Source organism: Pagrus major, chromosome 6, assembly GCF_040436345.1.
Source record: "Pagrus major chromosome 6, Pma_NU_1.0".
NCBI lineage: Eukaryota > Metazoa > Chordata > Actinopteri > Spariformes > Sparidae > Pagrus > Pagrus major.
Window position 1 is genome coordinate 22213877 of NC_133220.1, and position 13851 is coordinate 22227727.

The following is a 13851-nucleotide window of genomic DNA, read 5'->3' on the forward strand; positions in this document are numbered from 1 at the left end:
AGAAAATTAATTCAATTGATGTTGAATGTAAAATCATACATAAAATGCGTAAAAGAAAGATCAAATGGGAGTGTTTTAGTCAAAAAATCAAGATATCTCATTACATTCATGCAAATAAATCCTATTAATTCAGCATCGCCCACAGAGGACTAATACATCCTGAGGTATTAAGGGATGATAAATCATTCAGATCAAGTAGTCTTACCTCGACTTAAGAGATATCATTCTGTTCTATCCCTGGGTAACTAAGTTACATTTGTATTTGAGATGTAGTGGTCACAAGCTGGAAAAATAATACATCAAGTTGGAAGACTATCAGATTTTTTAAGATCGTGTCCTCTAATTTAATCTGTTGTGACTCACAGACAGTGGAATTTGCAGGGTGGGACTCGTTGCTCGTGGCTATTAATGTCTTAGTCATGCAACCTTGAGTGGCACTCCTTCAGCCTCTCAGTGTCGGCCGTTTCCTCTAAATCTTTAGCCCTGGAGTTACAGCCACTGTAAACACGCTCGGTGAACAAAGTGTTTGTTTAGTGGTTGCTATTTAAAGACAACCCTGAAAACAAGGACGATGGGTGGAAGTAACTTAATACTTTTACGCCTATTAGTGTAACTTGGTATTTTTCCACAGTACTTGTGCTTTTTAAAATATTTTATAACTTTATTTGTACATTTTTTGTTACATTCTTTAATTGAATATGTGTTTAACTGCATTTCAAATCATGCTCAAAGTGCTGTGTTGGGGGCTGACTATAATCACCATAAACTACACAGTACTGTAACAAAACAACTGACCATAGGAAAGAAAAAACACTTTAACTGGTTTAATTGGTACTCGGTGGGGTGAAGCTAAGTTTAACTGTTTGCATTACATTTGAAGGGGCACAAAGTAGTTTTTGGAGAAGAAATTCAAAGTCTGGATTTTAATACTTACAATATTAATGATGTAACAACAGAAACTTTCTTTTAAGGTCAGTATGATTATTCAGTTGATTCAGTCATGAAAACAAAGACAGTTTGTTTATTTAGTTTGTTTAGGCATTAAAAAAATCAGTCGGTGAAGGTCCTTAGAGGTTTTGTATGTGAAATCTGTGAAGTTAGTAAGTGCAACTGTGAGATAAATATAGAAGTACAATATTTGTTTTTGAAATGTAGTGATGAACATGTATGACGTAGCATCAATTGGAAGTACAAGTAAAACTAAAGTAAATTATAATAGCTAGTAATAGTATAGTAAAAGTAAAAACACAACTTATGTAAATGTACTTAGTTACATTCCACTACTGCTGATGGCTTCACTTTGACATTTGCTAGTTTACTTAAACTTGTGTTGCTCATTCCAATTTTTAGCTACAATGAAAAGTGACTCATAAGACACACAATCTAATAAATAAATAAATTCTGTATGGACAGATGACAAAAATTCAAACTGATGTTTCTCTGTCATGATGAACAGCAGTAATTTTAAAACTTGCATGCTGAATTTCTTGTCTGCTGAGCCTCGATTGGCTGGTTACACCAAAGCATCACTTCTGTTAATAAATCACCCTCTCAGTAGGGAAAAGGCAGAGCAGTGGAGGAGCGTACACAGCGATCACTCTGTGATTTATGTCGGTGTAGAAAACATTACTATCCTGCAAGATGACAGGCAACAAATGGTATGAGCATGCGTGAGAGTGTGTGTCAGAGACAAGGGGAAACGGGGTGTGCTCGGCTCTGTGGACATGAGAGGGAAAACTAACATTCTCCATCACGTACCCTCCCATACCTTTCCCCACTGCTCTTTAAAAGCTGCTGCCAGTGGCGTCTGTCAGCCTCATTATCACTCTGTCTTGGCTTGAGGGAATTACCGTCCACATTGCGACACACAGACAAACTGCAGGCGGCGGATCTGAGATCAGAAGTCCTCTGAGAAACCAACAATCACGAAGTCAGTTGTAGGGGACTGTTACCAGCGCTTAGTGGACCTCTTCCAGACCTCCAGTGTGAGATGCTCCTGTGTCTAAACATCCTGGTGCTGCTACTCCTGCAGCCGGCTCTGTCACTGCCGCTGACCACCCCGTCCAGAGGATGTCCCACCTGTAAATCAAGGTCCACAGAGAGTCAGCCGTCTATAGATTCTAACACCACCTCTCTGGCTGTTGGAGAACCGTGTGGGGTCTACACGCTGAGCTGTGCCCAAGGTCTACGCTGCGCACCACAGGAGGATGAGCCGAGGCCCCTTCGCGCCCTGCTGGAAGGCAGGGGAGTCTGCAGTAACACCAGCGGCATCAGCCCGACTGAAGCTGTCCGAACAGCAGGTAAGATTCACACTTTGTGCCTGGAGACGATGATGTTGATGTTCATGTTGTGTGGATTTTTAACACTGACAGTCGCCATTTCCTTATTTGTCAGTTTTTGACAGTTTCTCCTCCGTACTATTTACATTAAATCAACAAATGAGCGTTCGATCAGTCTTCCTGTAGCTTGAACATGAGTTTGTGGAAGTCAACAAAATATTTGGCCACAAGAACACACCTGTGTTTACACGCTGAGTTTATTTTTCCATTGCCAACAGCTCCCGGGCACGCTGTTACATAAAAACAACCGCATAACGAGATGTAGCAAAATATGACAGCAGTTTGCAAGAAACATGTTTTTATGGCTCAGTGATTGTGGTATAAACTTTTATTTGTTTTCCCGGATGGGTGTTACAGTTCATCTATTCAAGCTTTTAGTTTTATTAGTGCTGTTAGTTGACTAAGTGCATTACAAAGATAACAAAAACAGGCATACATACAGTATTAAGTGACCAATGATGAATGTTTTTGTCTTTATCTCATCCTAGCGACAGCACCTACTGAGGATCCAAATGAGGTAAAAAAATCCTTTTTGTCTTATGAGCTCAATAACTCAGGGAAACAACAACATTAGGCTCGCACTTACATAAATCTGCTGTCTCTTCCTACAGGCTCCGTGTCGTAAACTGCTAACTACACTTATCCAAGGTCTTGACGCCCATGTATTCGACCCACAACATGACATCTACATGCCCAACTGTGACAAGCGCGGCTTCTTCAGAAAGAAGCAGGTGAGTTTACAAACGAGATGAATTCCAGGAAACCGTCGAAAACTTTTCTGTAGACACGTGGTTTGTGTTTCCAGCTGCATAAACAGATTCATATGTTTGTTGTGTTGGTGCAGTGCTGGTCGTCCCGAGGTAAGCGGCGTGGCAAGTGCTGGTGTGTTGATCAGAACGGCATGCCGGTGACCTCAAAAACTAAACAAAAGGGTGGACTGAGCTGTTGAAATGGACCGAAGCAGAAGAGGCTGAAGCGTCGATACGAGATAAAGATGAAGGAACACCACACAGAGTTTAAAGGAGCTCTGCACAGTCTCACATTTCACTCTCCAGCAGCCAGAAGCAGCTCTCCACCAATGAGAAGCTGCTTCGAAAACAGGTGTAACTTTGTCTCCTTGCGCCCTCTACTGAACATATTAGGCCTGTAATAATAAGACATTCCTATAAAGTCTACTCATATTAGATGTAGATGTCAAATTTGATCAATATTCCAAAGTGTCACATGGAAAGAGACTCTAATGAGATCACTTATTCTAACTTGGACCCTCTCCTGCCCAAAAACTAACCCAATAACACTCCCTTCAATATTAATATATTCAATGAAATCAACCAAGTTTCAGGAACATCATGATTTGATCAATCTATTGTATTTATAGCCTACATATATTTTCAGTATTTTATTTTACATTGAAACCACTGTAAGTGTTTTACTGTAACTGCTGTACATAATCTCAAGATGTAACCCTATTTATGTCACTTTGAATATGATAGTCTATTTATGTTAATATTGCTAATGAATCAATAATTTATCAGTGGTTGCCTATAAGAACAGATACCTGAGGTGTTATTTTAAAAGCCTGAATTTTTTTTTTTTATGTAGAATTGAATGGGGGCATTATATGGGGGCGTTTATATTTTTCTTACTGCTTTTTTCTTATTTATTATTACTGTTTTAACTGATGCTCTCTATTTTTGCTATCCCCTTTGCTGCTGTAATAATGCAAATTTCCCCATTGTGGGACAAATAAAGGATTATCTTATCTAATCTTATCTTGTTATTATTGTGAGTTTCTTTTCTTGGAATTCATTTAGAAAATGTGCTTGTCCAATAGAGACTTAACTGAAGATCTGTGTATTTTGTGCACAGTTTCAAGATCATTTTGATGGTACAGTGTCTTGTAACAGGGTGAATGGTGTCTGTCTCAGCCACTCCGCCCCCCCACCACTTGTTTCTGCACTATGTAACTTCAGTGAGAGGGTAGGATCACAGCATTACATACATGTTTACTTCAACATACGGGTTTCCAACACATAACATTGTTTTGACGTAATGAGCTTTGTAGTTAACACCTACATTACATCTGAAAAACTATTACAGACCTGGGATTTGTATTCACGACAGTGGCACTCAGAAACTGCGTGGGGGTCTCAGGGTAGAGGCTTTACAGACTGTGAAGCCCCTAGAGGCAGATTTGTGGGCAATATAAACAAAACTGACTGGACTCTTCAGGCTTAATGATCCTTTAAATTAAGCAGTTTGAGAAGGAAAGTGACTGTTCGCTTGACCTGCTCACAACTGAAGTCCACATTAAGGTGATAACCTGTGATGTAAGCCCAGCTGATGCTCACTTCTTTGACCTGAATAATGTTATATCATGTGTTAAATGACATATATACACTGAAATAGTGAAGTTCACTCAGAATATAATAATTACAAATTACCCCAAGCATCTTCCTCTGCATCATAATCTCTAAAACAGTGCTCCATTTTTTTTTCAGTACCTTTTTGGCCGTTTTATGGCATTATTTGGATAGGACAGCTTAGAGATGACAGGAAACGGGATAACAGGTCAGATTCAAACCCTGGGCCGCTGCAGCGAGGACAAAGCCTCTGTATGTGGGTCGCGCGCTCTACTAGCTGAGCTGCTCAGGTGCCCCATAAAAAGATGCTTCTATATTAGCAAGAACAACATATGCGCCAATGCCGATATATCTGTGATAGGCCAATAGTCAGGCTCTACACATACTGCTTCATCACGAGCCAAGAAGGTTGGTAAACACAAATATGATGCAACTTAAAGGATAAGTTCGCCCCAAAATTTTGAATTTAGTCATTATCTACTCACCCCCCATGCCCTCGAGTTCCCAAATTGATTTGAAATGACGTTATTTACACCCTTTTTTTATCTCAAGTCTTCACTGTAGCTTCACTGTAAATGTTTTAAGCCAAAAGCGTTAGCCCGCACCCTGAAGTGGGTTCACAAGCTTGACCGTGCATGTGTAAATAACAGCTTTTTTAAAAATCGATTTGGGATCAATTTGGGATCTCTGGAAGACTTTGATTACTTTCGACCGAGCTGTATGGAGTTATTTTATTGTTGTTGTTTTTCCCTTAGTTTTTTCCATTTTAAAACAAGTCTCCATTTGCTTCAGTTGTTTAGGAGAATGCTGCCACGCTGTTTTGTTTTGAAGCTCCAGAAATGTTTTGTGGACTACGAAACTTTATCTTTCCACTTGACTTTCCATCGGCATGGGGGTGAGTAGATAATGACTGAATTTTTTGTTTTGGGTGAACTTGTCCTTTAACACAAAACCACTAACTACAGTCCTACAAAGTTATAATTTATCACAAGACTGTATTATTGTTATATTTGTAATGGCCTATAGGGAAAATATTATTATTGTTATTATTATTAGTAGTAGTAGTAGTAATAGTAGTATGATTGTCATTATCATTATTATCATTATAATAATTATTATTATTATCATGATTGTGTTTAAATTGGCAAATAACATGTTAACACACTCTCTGCAGTTCAAAGTAAGCTCCACATCACATGCCTGAGATGAGTAAAGATTACCAGGGAGCCTGTTGTTCACTGACTTCAGTGCTGATGTTGTCCCGGTGTCTCTCTCAGGACTGTGCACCTGTTTGATTTCACTGTTGTTGCACTGGCTCCATGTAAAAGCCCCACAGTGTGTGCAGCAGGAGGTGTTACAGCGCCATGCAGGTTGCTGCTGCAGAGACTCCAGACAAGGCGGACTTCAGGCTACTTTACATAAACAGGACGCCACAGATTACAAACCCGGCTCACACTCACTGAGACGCGGACACACGGCTGTGAAAGCGAGATGTCTTCTCCCAGCGCCACCTCCAACCCTCTGAGCACCCTGGCGCCCAAAAGGAAGACGAAGAAGAAACACTTTGTGCAGCAGAAAGTGGAGGTTTTCCGAGCCAGTGACCCCGTGCTGAGCGTCCTGATGTGGGGAGTCAATCACTCGGTAGGTACGTGCGCTGCTTCATGACTCTCTTTCTATTGGCCTGTGCGTGGATGTGTTCATTAACTGTATGCTCACTGATCATGCGCAGATTAATGACCTGAGCCAGGTGCCTGTACCTGTCATGCTGCTTCCAGACGACTTCAAAGCCAGCACCAAGATCAAAGTGAACAACCACCTCTTCAACAAGTACTGTGCTCCTCTGGAGAAACCTTCATGCTGCTTCCTGTGATTTGCACAGATTTCTGTGGCTCTTGTGATTTATTTGCCTGCATGTGCTTATCAGAAATTACAGACCCCTTTAGAGAACAGCAGAGCCTTTTTTACTCCAACAATACCTTTAAAAACTACCACAGCCACAGCTCCTACCACTGACAATAAGGGTGAAAGCAGCCAGAGAGATGAAAGAAATAGTAATTTGGCTTCTCTGTGGTGTGCTATGTTGTGAAGGCGACATGTAAAGGAATGATATACCACAGTTGGAAATGTGGCACCATTTATACCCAGCAGGACATTAATAACTTTCAAATTAAGTTGATGAATTCATCAGAAAATGTAGATGGTCTTGCAGAGGATGAGCATCGTTCAGGCAAAGTGTTTCAGAATATTAATGATTCATAAAAACTGAGCTATACGCTCACCCTGTCTGCTTCGAGGGTCAGTTTCTATACGGGTGGAGTCTTGAGTGGCTTTCAATAATCCTTTAATCCATTCAGGAATCCAGGTCGTGTAAAGACTTATAAACAGAGGTGGGAAGAACAATAAAATATGTTTTCTCCAGTTCAAGTGCTGTTACCGCTGTGAGATTTTTTTAATTGGTTGATGTGCATACAGCTTGGTGCTAAAGAAGAATTCAACCAATGATGCTAATGTCGTTTGGACATTTAGAAAGCTGGACTTGACACCACTGCATCATTAAACACACGCACACACATGGATGTGGGAACTGTGGGTGCTGAGGGGGCTAACATATGCCGAATTTACAAGAAGGCCCAAATAATTAAGAATTTGTCACAAACAGCGCTCCACAAAGTTTATAAAGTTTCTCCTAACTCAACAACTCACAAAATTGAGTGGTTTTATAAGGGAGTCTGGGGAATTGTTCGCCCTCTTCACGTCCTTGCTGCTGTTGACTGTAGTTGATGTGGCTACTTCGACCTATAATATGTTGGTGTTCAAGTTTGACGTCTGCTGTAGTGCAAAACCTTCTCAGAAAAGTATTTGTTAATTACGATTCACTGTTATCCTGGCCATTCAAACTAATACAAAAATAATAAATGTTACGCACCATTCACAGTTACATCATTATATAGACCAACCCCCCAGCACACCAACTGTGACTGACTTCACACGTCTCTGCACACACAATTCATGTTTTAGTGGCATTATAGAAGACACACTTGTATAGTGCTAGTTAACATAAACACGACTGGTGATTAGTTACTATCTCTGTATGTATATTTTTCAATTTGAGTATAACAGTATGTAAAAAGCAGGTTTTTAATCATATCATCCTTTTGATTACATGATTTGAACATGTTACGTTTGTGATATTTGTGCTGTGTTTAAGAAGATACAGAAATAATAACAGAAACCTTGAGTGGCTATTTCATTGTTTTTTTTAGTAGGCTATTCATATAATGAAGTTGTAGTAGCTGCTAATGAGATGCTATTTGAAGACAGTGAATAAAGCTACATTATTTGTACTTAATGTAAAACATCTGTGTTCCTCAGAGAGAACCTTCCGGGACTGTTCAAATTCAAAGAGTACTGTCCGCAGGTGTTCAGAAACCTGCGAGAGCGCTTCGGCATCGAGGACCAAGATTACCAGGTATGATTATAAACTCAACATTTAATGTGCTAACAACAACGTTGGCAAAAACGCTTATTTTACAGGATGAGGGAGGTAACAAGGTGTTGAAAAACAGAGACACAGACTTTCACAAACAAACAACTATCCAGGGTTGTTCAGTGTTTTTTCATGTATATAATACCAGACACCTGCCTGTATGCATTGATCTGCTCCCTTCTAAATTTGCATTTCTTTGTGTGATATTTGCATGAGCCAGGTGGCACACAGTCGTCATTCAGTCTGCGCACAACACATTTGTTTAGCACATGATTGCTGTATGTGTAATTAAAATATGTGCTGGTTAAAGTTTTATTTCTGCACATCTGCAAGAGTGATGCTAGAATATGTCTTGAAACACAACAGTGTGCATCAGTGCCAAATACAGCATGATAACACAAACACAAATATGTCTCATCTTTCTAAATGTCAATGTCATGTAAACTGTGTGTCAGTGATGGTTTTGAAACAGGATACCAGTATGATGGATGTAAAAGGTTTCACTGTTGTACAGCTGATGTCACATGTTGCCGTCCTCTCTCTCGCCAACAGGTGTCTCTGGCTCGCTGTCCTCCCCTCAAAGACGAGGACGGGCAGTGCGTGGGACTGCTGCTGACGTCATACGACCGCACTTTGGTCGTGAAAGAAATCTCCAGTGAGGAGGTGGAGGAAATGCACAACATCCTTTCTGAGTATCACCAGGTAACTAACCTACCCTGGGTGGGAAACGTACTCCTTGTAGGAGGTTTAAACACAGGTCAGAACACGATCTTAATCCACATTTTAGTGAGTCCAATTTGTGATTCAGTACTTTCTATTAGTCACATATTTTCCATTCATTTTGTCCTGTGTGTTTTATACAAGGAGACGGTGTGCTGTTTTTGTGACAACCCTGGTTGCCATGGTGAAGGTTTTGCAGTATCAAAGCTGAAAGACTTTTTCTTCCACAAGTAATGATACAAGACCGGAGCTCTCGTTCTTACATTAAAATGTATCTATAAAAGATATCTAATATAAAGCAAAGACACTGTCACGACTGTTTTTGCTTCTACAAACTGTATAAAAATCAGACTGATGGGAAAGATTTGAGGGCGAGATACACTCTTTAAAGACATTTAACTAAGCAGAGGATAGTACAGAGGATTGACTTTACACAGAGGCAAATTAACACAATATTGGAATTTTGTAAATAGATTATTCCATTCTTTTTGTCTGACAGCAGGGACTACAAAGGACCACGCCACTAGGTTGAAGCCTCTCATTTATTTCCCCATCATTCATTGCCTGTTCACTGCCGTTTTCTTCTAGCATATAGTCACCTGCCACGGCAACACGCTGCTCCCTCAGTTCCTGGCCATGTACAGAGTCACAGTGGAGAGCGAGGACACTTACCTGTTGGTTATGAGGAACATGTTCAGCCACAGACTGCATGTACACAGGAAGTACGACCTCAAGGTAAATACTGCAGTAGGAGTCCATGTTTTGAGTGATGCCTCAGTTCATTTAGCCACCTAATGAGCACCTTTTTGTCATAAATGTTTATCATATTTTTTATATAGTGTTGTTTAGAGGCAAAATGCTGCCCACTCGAGAAAGTATCTAAGTTTAAAGGCACTATAATAACATCACATAATTCTACCCATGGGGGCTTTAATGCTCGTGAATTTAAGTTGTACCAAACCTAAAACCCCTTCAGTAGCAAGCAGACTGTCGCGTTGTTGTGATTGATCAACTAACAGTGATAGTAGAGCTTTGTGAAATAATGGTTTCCATAGTATTTTGGTTTGAAGTGTTGGTGACTGTGTGGGTGTTTTCTTTCCTCAGGGGTCCCTGGTGTCTCGTGAGGCAAGTTTTAAAGAGAAGGTGAGATCACACTGAGGTCAATGTTGAATGACAAGCTCTACCTAAACTCCCTGCAGTCCAACATCTGTGTTTCTGAAGGGATGCAGTGAAGTTCGTTTTCAATAACAAGCGAGCAGGAGTGTTGCTTGTTATTTTTAAATGTAATTTGACTTGTTGAAAAGATGATGAATGCGAGCCTGCAGGGGTAGTTAAGTATCTGTTGTTGACCTGGTCAGATATCTCTTAAAACAATGGGAAAAGAATGTTTGGCAAAAGGAAAAGGCAAGAAAGATGTGTAACCTTAAAGACATGTTCATTTTTTTAATATCACCAAAATTTAAAGGAGGAGCCTACTCCAGTGATTTAGTCCTGCATTCCCATAAAAATGTTGAATTTTACATTTCCTCAGGCATTACAAAGCTCCTTAAGGGCCACAAGACAATAAATTGTTTTCACCAGTCGATTAGTATTTCTCCTGAGTAGACCGACGAGCACTAGTAGAATGGGTGGAATGCCCCTTTAACAACCCCCCTGAACCAGTTCAGTGCTTTTGATTCATATTTAGAAAAACAAAAAAATAAAAGACCCTTTAGTGAGATCTAATAAAAATCTATCATTCTTTGCTGTTTGCTTTGTGAGGATGAGAACTTTATGAGCTTCAGTTTGCTGCAGCCGTGCCACCAGACTGGTGAAGGTGTGGACGTGCAGTATATGTAAGAGCTGAAATAACATCAGACTCTTTCAAACTTTCCTGTTGTATGCCACTGGAAACAGAGCGGCTGATTGTGTTTTAATGAGAAAAACACTCATGGATAATGTGATTTCTGGGCTAAATATAATTTCACAGTAGTTGATCTTCACTCTAAATTTCCAGGTGAAGGAGCTGCCCACTTATAAAGATGTAGACTTCAGGAATAACATGCAAAAAGTGTATGTGAGTGACGAGGAGAAGCAGAAGATCATGGATAAGCTCAGCAGAGATATCGAGGTAAGACAACGGCGTTGAAGAAGCACGCAGCCATAGACCTTACTCACATGGCGGCCATTTTTCTCTAACGTCACGCTCAGGGTGAGAAACCTGCAAGTCGTGTAAACGTAGGTAACTGAAAAGATGATGGATAGTGAAAATCTGGAGGCACATTCGGCCATATTTCAAGGTAAAACAACATAGCCTATTTGATAACCCATTAGCTGATGTTAGCATTTAACAACTTCCTAGCTAACATTAACATTTGATTACGTGCAGTGTTTCATTCCCAGGTTTAGACAGCTCTCTTCAAGATGTGTGTTGATATTTCTGAATTAATTTACACCTTTCCTAATCGTATCACATCAAAACAGTATTGTATCAACCAGTATCGTTAGCTACAATGTGGCTAAATGCTAATGTTAGCTGTTGTTTAATGGAAGCTAATCTGTTAATGAAACCTGTTGTTTTACCTTGAAATATGGTCCGATGTCCCTCCGGTTCAAACTATCTGCTGTCTTTACAGTTGTTAATCAATCAGGAAACAATGAAATGATAACAATTAATCAGATCATCTACGTTTATATGACTTTCACCCGAGAACACAGCAGTAGCACATCTGACCGCTCACCCTGAGTTTGAACTCACAGGAAAATGGCCGCCTTGTGAATATGGTCTATAGTTTTCTTTGACACAATTTGTGCGTGCATGCGTCCTCTTGCTGCAGTTTCTGGTGCATATGAGGATCATGGACTACAGCCTGCTACTGGGCATCCACGATGTGGAGCGGGCTGAGAGGGAGGAGGAGGAGGAGATGGAGTCGTCCTATGAAGAGGATGAGGAGGAAGAAAACGACGTGGCTCCTGCTCCGGGCTCCACCTCACCTGAGGGTATCAGTGGCTACATGAACTCCTTCAAACCCATGGGCCCTGGGGAGTTCGACCCCTATGTGGATGTGTACGCTATTCAGAGCGCTGTGGGTGAGTCCTGACAGCTGAGTGAATATAAGTAGGTTATAGGAGCCCGAACGCTCATCTCATGCTGGCCAGCAACAGATACGATCATACATTTAGATCAATATCACTCACCAAATGCTGTGAATCACTCCCATGTAGATTCACCCCAGAGGGAGGTGTATTTCATGGGTCTGATTGACGTGCTGACGCAGTACGACACCAAGAAAAAAGCTGCTCACGCTGCCAAGGCTGTCAAACACGGGGTGAGACACCACGACTGGTTAGGATATCCTGCAAAATTTACAGGGTTGCTTTCATGTTGTATTCAGTTATCTCCAACCGAGTGTGTCTGTGTGTGTTTTGCAGGCAGGAGCAGAAATCTCAACAGTCCACCCGGAGCAGTACGCCAAACGTTTCCGGGAGTTCATCACTAAGATCTTCGCCTAGTTCAAGGATTAAAGGAGTCTCACCACGCAATACTTACTTAATCTCAAATCAACATCAGGAAGCACTGAAAATGTACTGTTTGATTCTAGATGATATATGTAGTTTCACCGTCAATATCCCTCTGTACTGCAAGATGGACTGTGCATTTTATTTTGATGGGAAAATGCAGACAGGAGAAAAAGCCTTGTTAATGTTTTTTCTTATGTTTTTGGGATTGCTAAAACGATCTCATATGAGGTGATGTAAATAAACACCTCTGACACTTAACTCTAACAATTCTTCCTGGCCAGAGGGAAGTGGAGATGAAGAGAAAAACACGTTTTCTCAACACGTGCGTTGTTGTCGTGTCCCTCTCTCCTGCAACGAAAGCCTCACCCGCTGCTGTTTGGGAGAAAGATTTGTATCTTGCTCTTATATATTAATTATGACTCACTGTTTTCTTGCCAACAAGAACATAATTTGGGCAAATTGGGAGAATCTACAGGGTCTCAATTAGCAACATTACAAATGTTAATCTCCTTTTTAGCACCAATGTGTTATTTAAGCTGATGTTATCTTGCCAAATGCAGATTTATAATAAATAGCTAAACATGATTGCCCTCTATTAAAAGCTATTTTCATAATGAGTTTACAAATATACCAGACTGGCACTTTCATTAGAGATTGCTCCTGTTGTGGAAACAGTTTCACCATTTTGTTTCCTTTATCAGTAAAGAAATGCACATTTGCCATTATCTATAATGAGCTTCTAATTTAAGGAAAAATTGTTTTATTATTTGTGCTTTGAAACCCAGAAACTGAACATTTTTCCAGCAGTGTTGACGGGCAACACTCCTCTCTGCTCAGTGTTCAGTGTTTATTGTATTACACTATAGCAGTGCAATGCTGTAGCCGCTTAAGGGGAGCTTGCATCATCTGAAAGGCACTGCAGCACACTAATTATTAAACTGTAAGTCGATCAGATCAAAGACTTCATTATGTCAAATATTGTGGCCTGGATCCAGCCTTATGCTGAAGATCCCTTGTTTCGCCTTTGAAGGACATTAACTATTTAACAGTGTAATGTAAATTATCAAAGAAATTGCCAAGCTCAGATCTAAAGATCAGTGTGTGTGTGTGTGTGAAAGCAAAATGTGATTGGCATCTGAGATTCTGACATACAGTACACTGCCATGTGGTCCTAAAATGTATTCTCAGTGGTAAAACATTAATTTTTGTCCTTATTTAGTCCCTCTCCTCTGTCCCAGTCCTCCTGGCACACATTCATGAATCTCCTTTTAAGATTATCATGAGGATTTCACTTTTGGACAAACAGGCAGAGGAGGGACAAAATTAGGAGAAACAAAGCTTGTGAGAATTACTCTAAAATAAGTCCAACATGCCCTTCATTGGTTAATGTTGTTTAGATTGGATGAAAATAGATAAATACTATCAGCAGATAAACTGAGAC

General features: G+C 40.3%; 2 protein-coding genes across 3 annotated transcripts; both read left to right on the plus strand.

Annotated features, from left to right (window-relative positions):
* Positions 1-1990: 1990 nt before the first annotated feature.
* LOC140998632 (insulin-like growth factor-binding protein 6) lies at positions 1991-3321 on the plus strand. The gene is made up of 4 exons (XM_073468973.1): positions 1991-2300; positions 2828-2856; positions 2951-3070; positions 3184-3321. The coding sequence occupies exons 1-4, from the start codon at positions 1991-1993 to the stop codon at positions 3286-3288; spliced, it is 564 nt and encodes a 187-aa protein (XP_073325074.1). The 3' UTR covers positions 3289-3321.
* A 2872-nt stretch (positions 3322-6193) lies between these two features.
* LOC140998576 (phosphatidylinositol 5-phosphate 4-kinase type-2 gamma-like) lies at positions 6194-12401 on the plus strand. Of its 2 annotated transcripts, XM_073468895.1 has the most exons (10): positions 6194-6343; positions 6432-6529; positions 8075-8171; positions 8742-8891; positions 9498-9644; positions 10014-10052; positions 10906-11019; positions 11726-11978; positions 12114-12217; positions 12321-12401. In XM_073468895.1, the coding sequence occupies exons 1-10, from the start codon at positions 6194-6196 to the stop codon at positions 12399-12401; spliced, it is 1233 nt and encodes a 410-aa protein (XP_073324996.1). The 2 variants fall into 2 exon arrangements, with proteins under 2 accessions (XP_073324996.1, XP_073324997.1); XM_073468896.1 differs by lacking the exon at positions 8742-8891.
* The last annotated feature ends 1450 nt before the right edge of the window (positions 12402-13851 follow it).